The following is a 17824-nucleotide window of genomic DNA, read 5'->3' as shown; positions in this document are numbered from 1 at the left end:
AACAAGAAAAATAAACGATTGTAGAGCAAGTTATAAGTAACTATCCCACATTCATAATATTTTGTATTGAGATCACTCTGACCCACGCTTAATATTATTTTTTATCTCCCATTTATCAACAGTTTTGTATAATAAACTATATATTTTCTTAAACGCAATAAGTGTAGCTTTACGACTGTATTTTTTGTTTTCAGATTCCTGCTACACTTTAAAAAAAAATGGTAATTATGAAAATATCAAAAATACGTTTTTTAGTCTTTTCTACTTTATGCTTTTTTTTTGTTAGATAGTGCATTGTTTTTGTTCCGAAACTAGATTCCTCATCCATAATTTATCCGAAAATGATAAATCACATGCCCTAATAGGTATAGTTTTAGAGAAATATTGCTCCAAGTGAAGCGCGGCAGTGTCGAACTTGAGACCCCCCACTAAATGAGACGTGGTTCTCGATGTCTACCGGTCTGTTTCTGCTCAAGACCAGCTAACGATCAACTGTGCCAAGTTTCAGCGCATAGTCTCAAAGTGCAAGGTCCCCATACCACGGTGTACAGTAACAAACAAGCTAAATTTCGTCATAGGGGCAATTGAGTACATGAGCGTTTTCTTTTTCAAACAATAGTACAGAATTGATAATTTAATCGACAATGCAGCGATTGTTTTTAGTTTTAGCAATTAAAAGCAGATGATTATTTTTTCCTACGATTGAAAAAAAAGAAGAAATATGTTACGCTCGTGTACGGAATTGTCCGGATTTGGCCACATTGACCTTACTGTTTAAATACCATGTGTTCCATATACATAGACATTTGATTCTTAAAACAACCGGCATTTGATTCTTAAAACAATCGACTGATACCATTAAAAAAACTTGTCACCTTAGTCTGTTATTTGTTTCACCTAAATAAGATGAAGGCTTTTTTTTCGGCTAAAATTGAAATAATTGGAATAATACTTGTATGCAAATAAGGAAGAAGTTGCCTTATTTAGATGCTTATTGTTAACAATGTATCTTCTAAAAATAAAGATTGTGATATAAATATGAATATTTGGTAGACCGAGCTTTGCGCGGTAAACATAATATTAGTTCTCATAAATCGCCCCGAAATCCCATATACTATAGCAAATTTCATCTAAATCGTTTCCGCGTCCATAGGAGTCGTTTCCGAGATCCCCGATATATATTTATAAATAAATATACAAAAATTGCTCGTTTAAGGACTTTAAGGTATAAGATAGGTATGATACTGAGGTATTCCAACTTCAAGATATTCACAAGAGACGACACGTACAAGATCCATTCTAGATACGTTATAGTTTAGATATCAACTAGTTCTCTTTTGCAGCGTAATTCGGGAAACCAATGTCACTTTTACGTTAGAGTGAAATATCTATTAGATAGATGTGAATTGGATCTCTAAGTCATATCCTGTGGAAATCGTTCAAGAGAATCTCCAGAATCGCGCAAATGACAAATTTGACAGGTTAGATCTTAAACATATCGTTATCGTATCTTGGTGATGTCTACAAGATATCTAATAGATATCTATTTTAAAATCCGAATCGGGCCCATAAAGGTGAGAGCTTCATGAAATGGGCGCCGCTCTAGGCGGGCGTGGGTACTTGGACGTGTCCACGCAACGAGGTCGCGGGCTCGCCATCAATCGTGCTTCAGCCACCATCGGTCTACTTCGCCCTCGATCTATTGATACCTTTAGGACTTGAGTCGATGAGTAACCGAGATTCATACAGGCGGCACTTAATTATTCAAATCAGGAATAGAGCTTCGCAACTCAAATTATACTAAATGTACGGAACATAGTAATCTACTATCGAATCGTGCCATTTTCTGACTAAGTAGGTAATTCTGTGATTATATTATATATATTACATTTATAGCTTAATTTCAGCTAAAAAAATAAAGTATGATAAAGCCCCTGCATGTCTGAATATACTAGCCCGGCTTCGGCTGCCTCCACCTATAAGAAATTGTACTACAACTGCAACTTTTAAAAGTAAGTACATTAAGATTAAAAAGTATTTAATTGATCTTCAAACTTCCAACACATGAGCGGACGTACGGTGCCAGATGTAATTATTATTTTAGGTATTGTTTGATTCCTAATTTAGAAGAGTGAAGTAATTCGGGCCTAATTATTTCATTGTGAAACAATACCTGGTTTGTGTGTGTTTCGTAAACCAAATATTTCACCACAAATTCTAGTGAAACACATAGGTAAGTGTTATTAGACATTATTTAGACAGTGACCGCATACCACATGTTATCAATTGTAGCGTCGTGCGATGCTCTAAAGTCTAAACTAAGCACCTCAAAACGGAAAAGCTTTAATATGTGAATTTGATAAGAATGCATGATAAGTTAGATTGATCTTTGTCTTCTACATGTTGATAGACCTGACCTGCCTGCGGGATTTATTCGCGTATCGCCCTGAAATTATTTATTAAAACCAAGGTTTAGAGGGAAATTATATACCTACGTATAGCTTCATCATTTATCACATTGCTTTCTTCGTGATTCCACTTGATTAGCGGCCGCTAATTAATATGGCTTTGACTACGGCGGACAAATGGCGATCCGTAAGGTAACATTCATCTTCATTCAGATATATACACCGTGGTTTTCAGAAAACAAAAACAAAAAAATATTTAATAATTTTAACACTATTCGATTTTGACGTTAGCAGATATGTACAGTATTCTAAACCTATTAGTATTATAGTATAAAAAACAGCACAGCTATATAATATATCTAACACAACACTAAAACCAACAAATACCAACCCATAAGTTGTTTTCCAAACACAAATACCTGGAATAATGAATATTCTATTTACACATGAATATATGAAAATGTTTACGTTGTCGCAGAGTTGGTTGCAAAATCTATACGGTTAGCGAGCCAGTCTAGTGGCGGTGGCCATAATTGGAATCACGGAAAGATTGGGCACGGAGCATGAAATAACTCAATTGAAATATTCATTTAAATTAACAAGGTTTTTTTGGAATTGCTTTGGATATAGAGCAATTCCAAAACATTCAGAGCATCTGATTGTGTGAAAAATATTATATACTACCTATTCCTATCACAAAATATTGGGCAAAGTGTACCTGGATGAATCGTAAACTTTTTGCTCTGCATGGCATTTTTGTAATAGTAATAACTTTATTGTACAGTCGCCATCAGATATATCGGAGCGGTCAAGGTGTTCACAATATCTGAACAAGCACTCTAACGCCTTGACAATAGAGGCGTGCTCAGATATTTGTGAGCACCTTGGCCGCTCCGATATATCTGATGGCGACTGTACACAACACAGGTTTACAAAAATAAATCATCACTAATGTTATTATTTTATGAAAGTTAACGTTTATAACGATCCCCGACACCCTCACTTTGTTCCGTTCAAGTCTGTGCAAAGTTAAACGGACGATGGAGACGGAAAAATATTCATAAGATTAATCGAACGTACATTTTATTACCCAAATCCATAATAATAATTATTGAATGTCATAATGTAATTGTCAGGTTCTTACGGCGCGATTCGGGAAATGAATTAGGGATTAACTAGATACGATATAGTAAAGATAATTGTGCCGTCCTACGAGTAAAGGTACCTAATGGCGGTTGGCGCTTACGCTATTATTATCGCCGCTACAATATTATTGCGGCGCTATGCGACGTAAGCGCCAGCCCTCATAAGGTACCTTTTGCCATGCAACGTCATTATCTTTACTATATCGTATCTAGTTAATCTCTAATTCATTTCCCGAATCGCGGCGTAAATCATAATTCTGAAACCGTTAACATTTCTGTATTTCGTAACGTTATCCTATAGATAGGTTAGGTTAAATTAGGTTTGTTTTATGGCAAACCTGAAAAGTTACGCGTTTCTGAGAAAAACCAAATTATAGCTAACGAAAGTGCGGACAAACAATACATTATGACTTAAAACTTTATGGGAAACAATAGAGATCCATAAATCATTGGCATTTAGTTAACATTCGCGCGTGCACTTTACCTACTACTTGCCTACCCAATCAGTTTATTGGAAGCTATGCCAAATTAATAAAATATTGGAACTATAACAGCGTGTATCACCTGTATTTACCTACTGTTTAAACATCACTACCCTTACTCAACATACGTAAAACTACAACGCAACTTATACCAATAATACGTCCTTCACTAGATACGCCAAGTCACGGTTATATGTAATACAATGTATATTATATAAAATATGCATTGCTTCGCTGGCTCGGCCATGTGGAGAGGATGGGAGAGGATCGTGTGGCCAAAAGAGCTTATCTGGGGCGACCAACTTGGAGACGTCCGGTCGGAAGGCCTAGGATGGATCGACGAGGTCCAGAAAGACCTGTGTGGCATACAAGCGGCTGAATGGCGTGAGATCGCACAGGATAGGAATGAATGGCGAAATCTAGTGTCTGAGGCCAAGATCCACTTCGGGTCGCTGAGCCAGCGAAGTAAATAAGTAAGTATAATGTATATTATATAAGTGTAGTACTCACGAGTCCAGTCGTACACTCCGTCAATGTTCGGCCGCTCCTCGGCCCACAGGAGGTAGCGGTAATGAGGCTGGTCGTTGTCAGTGAATTCGAACCCCTCCAACGGAGGTACACCACTCCTCGTGAATTCTGCCAATTGGTTTGACAGCTCGAAGTTAGCCTACAAGTAAAGTAAACGTTATTTAATATTGTAATAATAAATGTAAAAAAAAAGTGTTGGGGTTACATTGCGGGGAAATTCAATATTGAGGTGAAACATATTTCAGAAAAAGGTCCCTTCTCTGGACAATACAACAAAAGTTAACGAGCTAGGTACCTACATATTATTATAACACGTTTTTTCTTATTGAAGTCTCAAGTACTAAACCAGGGAATAGGGAAAAGTACTAAAAAAGGAATAGGGTACAGCGGGACAACTTTGACTGCGAGGTAATCAACTAATCGAAATATCTTCCATGTTTTACATTATTAACTAGGGTCACACACAACACACACACAACATCTTTTTCGCCATCTGGACGAATATGGCACTCTAGTTAATAATGTAAAACATGGAAAATATTCAGAATATGTACCATGACCATAAAATGTGTATGACCTACTGTTATAATAATTAACCAACAGTTTTACAGGATCGACACGCGATAAGACACCAAAATATGACGGAAAATGGAGAGAGAGTTATTAAAATTTAAGATATTTTAAGCATCATAACAAGGTTAATTCGTAGTGTACTATCAGACGTCCAAAGTGACATATCATTTACCTACCTATAATAGTACATTACTACAGAGGCCGGGACGAAAGGGGTTGCCGGCCGAAGACATATAGACGGCCGAGCGAAGCGAGGCCGGCTAGGTCTGAGCGCGGGCAACCCCATTTCCCGCCGAGGTATGTATAGTGCTTTTCTCAAACATGCAATGAAATAAATAAAATAAAAAATCCACGAAACCCAAGTTTTATATAGAAAAAACTAAAAGTAAACTACACCCAAAATATAACCAACACGTACCTATAATCATTATCACGCGTATGTTTTACACGAGTCGTGTATTTTTACTACCCGTTTATTTTCATGTATCTTTGATTTTTTCGCCTTGTATCCGTCTGACTGTCGTTTTCGTCACATAAGTTTAGTCTTTCATGTTGATATCATGTTTCACATACATCGTTGCTTTATGCATCGAGTAAATAAGTATAATTTCCACAGTGTTCGCGAATTTGTAGTTACATTCATTTAAAATATGCCACAAAACTGTTTCTAATAAACTGTAAGCCATTCTTCTTAGTTTCTCAAATAATAAAATTGCCATAAGCAACCATATACATACTTCGTCTTTGACTTGGCGGCAGAGGCAGCAAGTTATTTAAAATAAATTTTGCTTACGCTGCCAATTCCAACACCTACGATTACAATTAATATTAATTTCATTATTTCGTCAGAACTCATATTAAAGTAAAAAATCAACAACGCACCATAAATCCAATAAAACAGAATGACAATTTTTCAACTTTGCCTCCATAACAATTTAAAAAAAATAACTACGCGTGTTTGAGTAGACCTTTTTACCGTTAACGTTTAGACGAAATATTTTAAATGTTTTTATTTGTGTAGTTAACTTTATAATTTAAAATTATGGAATTTGGTTAATAATGTATTATTTATTAAATTCATGTTGATTTTATACAACTAAAACGGCAAATTATAGCTAACATTGATTTTTGTTTTTTTTTATAGGCGTAGTGGCAGAGTGTCATTACGAACCATAAAGCAAATACTGCCTCTAGTTTTTTTTTTAATGGATGAATGCCACGATGCTGTGTCACAAATATCTGTGAAATGAAAATTAAAAAAGAGGACTTTGCCGGCCTAGGCCTGCAAGATTTGTATGAAATTCCATTAATGACCTTTTGTCCTAGCCGCACCTGAAACGTCATACTTCGCAGCCTATTATAAGGAACATAACATCAATATTTCATTGCATGTTTGAGAAAAATTATTTAAAATAAAACCTGATATTATGTTTGTTGGAGTTCCTCATAAAGTTGAAGAAACGCTATTAATATACTTATTTGTACGTATAGGTACGAGTACGCAATAAACACCCTGCCGGTCCGTACTTATTTATTGCAGATAAACATATGATATGATGAATATGCAACTTCAACTTTTCTTGAGCTCGTGTCATGGCTACATATTTCTATTTCAGGAAAATATTCTTGTACACTTCAACGAGTTTAATGATTAAAACTAATATTTTTGTTTATAGACTCATGATGGAATAGTTAATTAAGCTAAAACCATTAATATTTTATAATTTACCTACTCTGTATTGTAAATTTAGATACATACGATTAAAATTTTCATATTCATGTAATTAGCCATCAACGTCGGCTTTAGGAAATCTATCCGGCAATATGAGAGCCTTGCCACGCATATTAACGCTATATTAGTTACCTACATTGCGTGGTGTGGCATAATATACCGGGAATATAGGATATTTACTTTAGGAAATGCAAACATTTCGGCTAATCAAAATTTATAACATTTGATACCTATTGTTGCCTCCAGAAACTCGCGAACTAAATTGACATGAGTTTGACAAATAAAATGATACCAGGAATAGCAAAGAAAAAATAGGCAGGGGTATATGTCGATAAAATGATATCGATAAGTAAGATGCACTTACTACCCATGTGATAATTATAAAGGGGTCACAAACGATTTCGATTTGTATGAATGTGACGAGAAAAGTGGTTGATTCGATTGTAAGATTGTGACGTTACCAATCAAATCAGGAGGTGCGGAAGTGAAACTGACAAATTTCAATGTTAAGACGAAACAGGAGCTGAGTTTTAAATATTTTAGGTAAATATACCCATCTCGCTAACGGAAGCGGCTCCTAAAACTAGTGCGATAAGGACAAGGCAGAAAATCCTGCGTAAAAATCTCTAAAATCGAGGTTTCTTACTCAACTGTTTCCTCCTCCAAAACTTAACCAATCGTAACCAAATTTGGAAATCTAAATGATTATGAAATTATCTGTGCTGGACCGTTTTGCTTTTTTGGCTAACTGATATCAGTTCTGAATACTACGCCTCTCATTGTGGCATAGTCAATGAGGCCATTTTGGCCATTTTTGAAAGGCTCTAGCGCCTAAAAAAACAAAAATATCAAAAAAAGCAAAACGGTCCGACACAGATATTGACAATATTAATCTGTAATGAAAAAATCATTGCTCTAGCATCAAAACCCACGGAGGAAACAGTCGAGTACGTTTGTATGGAGATATGACCACTCCTGTTGGCTCTTAATATGCAGGTTTGGGGGCAAGTTGTTTATATCAAGAGCTCGCGGTTGTCGCCATAAATCTAAAATAGGTGATTTAATTTTATACAATGTGACCGGTAGATGAGATTGATCGATATTTAAAGTTAGACCAAGAAAAGTCTGCAGCGATTTTGATAGCCCACGCAGTGCAACTGTTATTTCGTTACGTCAGTGCAACTGTCGTTACGTCATAATTTCATAGAATTTTGACGTTTAAAATAATGCTTGCACTGCGTGGGCTATTAAAATCGCTGCAGACTTTTTTTGGTCTAACTGTATTTAAATTCTGACCTAATTGTCAACTTGAATGTCCAGTTTAGGGACTGGTCTTCTTTACAATCGAAGCAATAGGGATCACCGAGACGATTTAATTTTACGTCCACACCACACAAAATAAATGAGAAATCTTATCTTATTTCCCCGTCTGGGTCGGCCTTATTTGTATTTTGAGCCAAAATCACTGTTTCTATGTCAATATCACAAGTTTTCCTAACAAATAAAATAAATATAGTAAAATATTTATTTAATTATTACCTACAATATGTTTATCCAATATCCTTGTATCGATTACTATAAAATTGCACAATTTTCGAAATACCAAGTAACATTTGTAAAATAATTTAAATTACTTAAAGATAAGCCCCCTTCAGACTATGCGCGTGAATCGCGGGCGAAGCCGCGAACGCGAGTGTGGAGTCGATTTTCGCAGACAGCGAAATCGACTCCACACTCGCGTTCGCGGCTTCGCCCGCGATTCACGCGCATAGTCTGGAGGGGGCTATACATTTTAACTGACCGCGCAACAGTAGCGCCGCTAGCGGTGAATTCTCGCGATATTCTCTAATTCAAACTTTTTTGAAAATATCGATATGAACAGCACTGGCCAAACTGTGGTATCATTTGTGCACATTGACCTGTCAATTTAGTTCGCGAGTTTCTGGAGGCAACCTTACATGTACGTAAAGTTATGCAATAGGTTTACACATAAAGGCCAGAGTACACCGACTACTACGTATGCGTAGACGTGCACGTTTGCGTGAGCTTAAATGTTGGAGCCGTGCACGCACACGACGTCACGCAAGCGGTGTGCCGTCCCTCATAAGGATCTGCATATTACGCACACGCATGCGGTATGCACAAGCCTTTAGGCAAATACATTACGGTATCATAGTTTACTTGCGGTCCGTAGTCACTAGTAGGTACTCGTATTTGGGACTATTTATAATACTTCTTATAGATTCACCAATTCACTGCTTTGTCAGATAATACTTAACGATTTGAAATTAGTCTGCAAAGTTCACTTTAAGTGTTTTGTTTTTGTGACCTTGTTTGTTATTTTGTTACAGGCAGTGGTGTAACACTACATATAACACTTGCGACTAGGGTAACAGCACCAGTGGCCAGCCAGGGACTAGTGGTCAGCCTTTTGAGTCGTTTATTGGTCATAAATATCTGGTATATTCGTTTAAACAAATCGCGATTACTCAAATAGGAGCTTTGATTCCTTATTGGTTAATACGTCACACGACAGGTGCGGTGAGGGAACGGGGGGAAGAAATATACTCGTTCATACAGGTGCTGTTTGTCGAAGAGTGCAAAAGTGTCATGTCCGTCATATTTTTTTCTGCACGTGGTGTTCTCTTAACAGGCAAGAAAAACTATGTTTTAATGTTTTAAGTTATTATTTTTGTTAATGATTGGTTTGATTATTAGTTTATCTATAAAATTGGATTATGTTTTGATGAAAATATCAATATTTCACTTATAAATTGAGGGGGCTGGCCACTGGATAACACTTTTTTCCAAAAAATCCAGTGTTCAGCCCCCCACGGCTGACCTTTGGGTTATTCGTTTATTTTATTATTTTCGAGCCAGTGCGACCGTTAGGACCGTTAAATTTACATTTTCAAATTTAGTTAGGCATGCCCTAGTCAATTTTAAGTAAAATCCAGTAGTCAGCCGCATTTGAAATTACGTTATAATGCGGCTGACCACTGGAACTTCTTCACTTCACTTCGCGGATCCAATACTCAGCCATTGACGTTGCTTGGTACGTCGCCGCCAAAAATAAGTCCACATTTTTAAACCCTATCTCATTGAAATAAGGTTCAAAAGTGTATACATATTTATAACGTTAACTATACATAACTATCACTTTGCTTTTTCCTGGTAGGTATATAGTAGTGGACCCTATAATGGACGTGGAACCAGTAATGGGGCAAAAAAACATAATTCCTCTCAAATAAGTATCTAAAAGTAGTTTATAAACACCGGCTGTATATTATCATAAATAAGAGTCCTAGAGCTGTTTCAGTTTGAAGTTTCATTAAATTTGGTTGTTTTTTAAGAAATTGGCGTCAACCTAAAAGTTGTCGTGTCACTGAAAAAAAATACCACTACGAATTCTTAACAACTTCGCTAAGAGAGGTGAGTTAATTTATTAAATTTTAATTAATTAATACTTGATGAAAACTAGAATGTGTTTTGTTAATTGCATTTACCATGAGATAAGGTATACAACACACTATGTTGTGACTCCACAGATGTAAAAAAATAGTGGTATTTGGCCCAATCCCATTATAGGAGCTGTAAAACTGCGTACCTCCTATGATGGGACAAATGACAGAATGATGCTTGCTATGCCATAATTTCATGTTTAAACAATACAGAAATAAAATGTAGTTAAGAAATATGTCAATCAGGAGGTATTCTCGGACTTCGGATAAATTAATATCGTTTATCCAAACTTTTATTTAACTTGCCCTGTTAGTTAGTGTGGGTCCAATCTTGGTAGCTGAATTTGAGCCACTTTTCGATTTCCGATCCAGTTGAAATTTTGTGTAAGTACGTAATTAAGTATGCAAATCGGATGATAATGCAATATTATGATAACATGGACCTAATCTAATAATGGAGACAGGAGGTGGCCATGGGAACTTTATCGCAATAAACCCTAACTAATTGTGTTTGGGTATATTAGAATTGTCTCGATGGATCTAATACAATAATAATTGGCCGTGGAAAGAAAAATACATTCAGCGATAAAAGCTTATACCAAAAATTATTTTATTTTGCCGTAATTTATTCCCCATTTCAATATTTTATACTGATAGAGCAATGTCCATTATAGGAGGCCCATTACTGGATCCACGTCCATTACCGGGGGCCCATTACTGGAACTTTGGTGTCCATGACTGGAGAAAAAAAGCATAGTTTTAATTTGTTAAATATGTGGAAACTAATTGCAGTATCTTTGATACAACACGCCTAAAACATGAAAGACGGATATGACTTTCATCTTTTAACACGCTAAGCGGTAGACCATTTACATGTATAAGGGAAATATCATAAATACTCCAAATTTCCTCTTAAATGTCCCATGACTGGTGCTGTTACTATAAGACTTTGTTTATTAATGATAATTAGATCTGCATAGAATCGTTTCATTATTTTTTACCGAGTAGGTAGGTACCTTCTTCTTCCTCGCGTTATCCCGGCATTTTTGCCACGGCTCATGGGAGCCTGGGGTCCGCTTGACAACTTTTTTAGTTAAGTACATAACTAACAAATTTCGTGTCATAAGAATTGTATCTAATAAAAAATAAATAAAGATAATCAAAAAATAATAATGATAATCATATTGTTGGTTATGATATAAATATAAGTGATTTTGATCAAATCATTATGAACATTATAAAGGCTGAGTACTGGGTACACAGAGGCTGCTTACTGGATTTTGGAGGCTGACTACTGGAGAAAAGTGCCACTTTTTGTTTAAACTAAATTAGAGATATTATAAAGAGGATTGTTATTTTTTTAATATTTTGTTTTAAAATTATGATAAATAATTGATCTAACTATGTCATTTGTTTAATTATCCGAGTAATCCTGTAGAAATGCCGAACGTTCAAACTTAAAAAAGTCGTTATAAGGCTGACTACTGGTGCCTTTACCCTACTTAAGGACAATGCTTTTAAAGCAAACGAGAGCCCATTATACTTATATTATGCTCTCAACCGCGTCATATGGAGGGAAATCGTGCCTTAAGACAATAGTGGACGACATAAATTGTACCTCATCTAATTGATGAGTTATTAAACATAAGCGTGTAATAATTGAACAGGTATGTTGTCACTAACATGGATCACTTTTTGTAAAAACTGGGTTTGATCTTGGTATTCTTACTAAACCATAAAATACACGGGACGACAGTTTCTCATGCACCAATCAGCGTGAGCGATCTTCAAGGTTGTATCAAAATAAGATCAAAATCCTAACAAATGTTCCTCGTTCAGGTAATACGTGGTAATACCAATACACGTGAATGGCGCCTCGGGATTGTTAGGGTTCCGTACCAAAAGGGTAAAACGGGACCCTATTACTAAGACTTCGCTGTCCGTCCGTCCGTCCGTCCGTCCGTCCGTCCGTCTGTCACCAGGCTGTATCTCACGAACCGTGATAGCTAGACAGTTGAAATTTTCACAGATGATGTATTTCTGTTGCCGCTATAACAACAAATACTAAAAACAGAATAAAATAAAGATTTAAATGGGGCTCCCATACAACAAACGTGATTTTTGACCAAAGTTAAGCAACGTCGGGAGGGGTCAGTACTTGGATGGGTGACCGTTTTCTTTTTGCTTTTTTTGGTTTTTTTTTTTGCATTATGGTACGGAACCCTTCGTGCGCGAGTCCGACTCGCACTTGCCCGGTTTTTTTTTTTAAACGCTTTGGGGTTGTATTTTAAATAAAATGACTGCAAGCAGAGATGCCACGAAAATTCGGCAACTATTCGGTATTCGGTCTATTCGGCCACTTTGCCGAATATTCGGTATTCGGCCGAATGTTGCCTACTATTCGGCCGAATACCGAATATCTGTTACACCTACCTAAAAAGAAAAATTACACAAAAATATAACCAAAAACTTGTATATATATCTATTTAATATCTAAAAAGTAAAATGTATTCTTGGAAAGTGGTTAAATAAGAAGGCAAGTTTTTGAGCAGTTGTTGATTCCAAAATATTTTATTTTTTATCATGGGTCTGATTTGATTGGCTCTAACTACATTAATTAATTCTGTTCAACATAAACATATAGGTATCGGTATCTTAGCAAATGTTGTGCTTTGTTGGCGAACAGTTTTCGTAATAATTGTGACTCAAAATGTTCGAATGTTATGCCGAATATTCGGTCGCCGAATATTCGGTATTCGGCCGAGAGAGGGGGCCGAATATTCGGTATTCGGTATTCGGCCAAATTCACTATTCGGGGCATCTCTAACTGCAAGCATCAAGTAATTTAGCTATAAAACTTGGCATACCATATAAAAATACCTCTAATAAAAGTCTAAAGCTTTTATGATAGGTATAAAAGACTGGTAATTAAGGTCATTATGGTAGTCTGTATTATTTTCATTGTATTCTTAAGGGTCCTTTGAACACAATCAGTCCCTCTCGGCTGTGCCTTTCATTTTAGGCAACGTAATAACCACTTTTTACTCCTGTGTGTTGTTTCATAATATATTCGAAGCTGCTCACGCAGAATCCCCGCACACATACTGACGCAGATATAGGTAAGACTATTTATTATTTAGGTTCAGACAAAGAGAGATTGAGTGTGTAGAGGCCTTCGAGCAACACGGAAGGGAGGCGGCATTCGCACTACTTCCCCTCTGCCGAGGTACAAGATTAGCACGTCAATCTAATCTAGCGCGGGTAATAAAACTAGTTGCACTTGGATTTTTCACTAGACCGAGTCCAGACGCGCGCGTGAACACTGCTGCACAAAAATGCCTGTTTGCTCGGTTTTTTGTTATAAAAAGAGGTTGGGGACATCAAATTTACAAAAAGAAAGTTTTACATTTCACATGTAATATTTTATTTTACATATCATACGTTAAATTACATTTAAATACAATTATTATATTTTAGTCTCAAGTAATTGTTGGATTTATCGATTTTGCTCGCTCAGTACAAATTGCGGATCGGTCGAGCGACAAATCCGACTTCTCATCTCTCAGAATACAATGACATACTTCAACGAAAATGTGTTAGTGTGCGTGTTGTGACACTAGTCACTCGTCCGTACACAAAAAGAGATCGAGATTTGCAAGATTTGTCTTTGACGTGCGTCATTTTCTATGTATTTGTGTCGTCATTACAGATTGGATTTTGTATGTAAGTGTGTGAGAAGTGCGACTGTGTGCACCTTTCCCCCCGCGAGAAATCGGCAGAAAGATTTGTACGGTGAGATATCGCTTGGGCCCCTCCCTTCCGACGTGTCGGAAGCCGGTGTTGCTCGAAGGTAGAGGCTTATTGTCATGGAAAATATTGTAGTCACAGCAAATTACACTGCCGTCTTTCGACACCGGATTAAAACTAAAAATAAAAGGCTACAAATATAATGACCACCAAAAAATACTTTGGTACCCTAAATAAAAAAATCATGCTTACCAAAAAAAATTACTGAACACCAAAAAAATAAGGCCTAAAATTACAAATGTACCACCATTTTAATTACGACTGCACTTCAAATTGTATTCGAATACCAAATATATTGAATGATTACCAAAAATCATTAATGATCACCAAATCTTGAAGACCAAATAAATGCGATATTTTCACCTAAATAAACCACTGTGATACCAAAAAATTTATACATATTACCAAATAAAGTAAAATGATGCCAAAATTACTAGCCCCTCCCGCTCAACCCCCGTACCCCGCACCGCATAACTTAGGTAGGCATACTTAAATGCTACTAGAAAAGTATGTTAGGTTAGGTTTGTACTGCTATCAGTTAAGTGGGCTAGGTTAACACTGCGACCCTTACAGAAACGAATTGCTACTAGAAAAGTGGGTTAGGTTTGAACTGCGACCCTTACAGAAAAGAAATGCTACTAGAAAAGTGGGTTAGGTTAGGTTTGAACTGCGACCCTTACAGAAACGAAATGCTACTAGAAAAGTGGGTTAGGTTAGGTTTGAACTGTGACCCTTACAGAAACGAAATGCTACTAGAAAAGTGGGTTAGGTTAGGTTTGAACTCCGACCCACACAGAAACGAAATTCTACTAGAAAAGTGGGTTAGGTTAGGTTTGAACTGCGACCCTTCCAGATAAGAAATGCTACTAGAAAAGTGGGTTAGGTTAGGTTTGAACTGCGAACCTTACAGAAACGAAATGTTACTAGAAAAGTGGGTTAGGTTAGGTTTGAACTGCAACCCATACAGAAACGAAATGCAACTAGAAAATTTTGCTTTGCTTTAATAGGATAGCAAGATTTAAAAATTTGGTTATAATTTTACATTAAAATGGAGTTCTAATTTTGGTGGTCATTTACTATTTTTGGGTTTACAATGATTATTTTGGTGTCATTTTATTTAATAGGATAGCACGATGTAAACATTTGGTTATCAATTGACATTAAATTGGGGTTTGAAATTTGGTAATTATTTACAATTTTTGGGTTAATAATGATTAATTTGGTGTCATTTCCTTTAATAGGATAGTAAAATGTAATAAAATTGGTAATCATTTCACATTAAAATGGTGTTATAATTTTGGTGATCATTCAATATTTTAGGGTGGTAAAGTAGATTTTTTTGGTATTAAATTTTATTAAATCTGGTGATCAGTTAAATAGCAGCCAAAATAAAATAGAATTATCAAAAAAAATATAACTACAACCACAAATGACTTATTATTATTATTATTTTAAATTTATAACTCTATATGACTTTGATCTATGTTATTTCCAACTTCGTTCCAAGGTGTTTCGGTCCCACGACATAAAGCTCTCTACAAAGGTTGCTGTATACATGGCTATTGTCCTGCCAAATCTCCTTTATGCCTCAGAAACGTGGTGCGTATATCGGAAGCATATTCGCTCATTGGACAGCTTCCACCTAAGATGCCTCCGCGACATTATGGGCGTCCACTGGTCCGACCGTGTTCGGAACACGGAGATCCTTAGACGTGCTGATGTCGCCGGAATAGAGGCCTACCTAATGAGGCGACAGCTACGATGGAGCGGTCACGTCTCCCGCATGTCCCAAGATCGAGTCGCGAAACGCATCTTCTACAGCGAACTGCAAACTGGTAAGCGAAAGCAAGGCGGACAGTTTCTGCGGTTCAAAGATGTGTTAAAGCGGCATATGAAGAGAGCTCATATAGACCCATCAACATGGGAGACACTAGCTGGTGACCGTCCACAGTGGAGGCATATTGTGCAGACGCAGGTGCGTGAGTTTGAAGCCAGGCGACGCACAGAGCTCGACGTTAAGCGTGACGAGCTAAAGGCCAGACCACCTGTGGCCATCACGTACAATTACGTCGGAGGGGTGCTGACATGCAGCGAATGTGGCCGCACATTTGCTGCAAGGATTGGCTACGTCAGTCACCTGAGAGCGCACCAGCGACGCTCTCAGCTGTAGCATAGCAGTCGCTGTAGCCGAAAACGGCTAGGAGGAGATGATGATGATGATGTTATTTCACTGATATGTGCAAAAATAGTTAAATATCAAACGGTGTTCCTATTATCTACAAATCAAAAATTTACATGAAAAGTAATTTTTTCATGATTTTCCGAGGTACGTTTTTTCTGGACTTTATTTATCTTATACCCTTCATAGATCTTTGGGTTAGAGTTAGGTTTTCTAGTCGACAAGGTACCCTTAAATACAGTACTCGTATTATTGGACTGAAATACGAACGGGATACGAAAGTACGCGACCGCTAGTACAATAGTACTTAACAGTAGATTGTTAACCAAGGGTTGAAAGGCACCCATCTCTGTCGAGAAAGTTTAGGCCGAGCGAGACTGAAATGGTGCCGTTCACCCGAGTTCAACACGCTACTTTTCAATTCGAATAGGTACAGTCAGCAGCAGAAGTCGCTATACACTCCAGGTGCTCAAAGAGAGGTAAACGTTTAAACTGTCAAAAAGTTGTTGACTGTCATGGTAGCATTTACTTGTGAGCGCTCAACATGTCACAAATATCTTAACAGTCGCTATTCATTAATTTCTACACTTACAACAAATCATTGATACCTTAGCTGTCAAAAAACCACTGGTATCTAAGCGGTCAACGTGTCGAATATATCTGAACAATATCGAAAAATAGACGTTTAAAGCATACATGTATGGTCGTATATTGAATGTATAATAGCTATGCTAATTTCAGGTAAAGCGTTTTGACAATCATCGAAAGCAGTACAGTCTTGTCATCACATACATCTATCTCACGTTTTGCCCTTCAACCATTGACAGAGGCCTGTCAGTCAGCTTACTGCAAACTATTTCTTTTATTTAAGGTGGTTCGCCTAGGTTACTCAAAACTTAACTCTCGCTAGATGGCACCACTTTTGCAAAATTTCAGATTTAATTTTTTTGTGAAATGGTCTTGGTATTTGTATACTTAAAAGTATGTTTCGCGCACTCTTTAAGTAAATATTGAACTATTAAAATAAACATTGAATACTTCATTGTGCAAAAACCACCTTTTTAATTCGACGGAGTGTTGCTGTCACGCTTTTTCCTACTATTACTCACACATGCAAACAGTGTTTCCGTGATCCTTGTAGTAGACAATTTCACACAACGTAAGTATGTTGCAATAGCGTAACGGTATGTTCGTGGAAATACGTGCAAGAGGATTGGGGTTCAAGACTGGTGCGAGTAGGTAATTTCTTTTTGTTTCTCCTTTGTGTTATCTTACCTTTAAACGAGCAATTATTAGATATATAATTATTTATTTATATATTTGGATGGTATCAGAAACGGCTCTAACGATTTCGATGAAATTTGCTATAAGGGGTTTGATCTCTTAGCTAGGTCTATGAGAAAACGCGCATTTTTGAGTTTTTATGTTTTGTAAGCTTTGGTCGGTCTCCCAGATATTCAATCTCCGCTTGGAAACTAATCCCAGAATTGGCATGCGCACTAGTTTTTA

The 17824-nt window shown here is 36.8% G+C and overlaps 1 protein-coding gene across 1 annotated transcript in view; it reads right to left on the bottom strand.

The window, feature by feature from the left end:
- Window positions 1-17824, bottom strand: part of LOC134679251 (uncharacterized) — a 116492-nt gene that overhangs the window by 66882 nt on the left and 31786 nt on the right. Inside the window, exon 5 of the mRNA XM_063538140.1 lies at window positions 4546-4702. Within this exon, the coding sequence (XP_063394210.1) occupies window positions 4546-4702 (157 nt within the window). The remainder of the gene's footprint in view (window positions 1-4545; window positions 4703-17824) is intronic.

Source organism: Cydia fagiglandana, chromosome Z (genome assembly GCF_963556715.1).
Source record: "Cydia fagiglandana chromosome Z, ilCydFagi1.1, whole genome shotgun sequence".
In the NCBI taxonomy this organism is placed as follows: domain Eukaryota; kingdom Metazoa; phylum Arthropoda; class Insecta; order Lepidoptera; family Tortricidae; genus Cydia; species Cydia fagiglandana.
The sequence above is the reverse complement of the archived record's forward strand: the minus strand, read 5'-3'. Positions and strand labels throughout refer to the sequence as shown.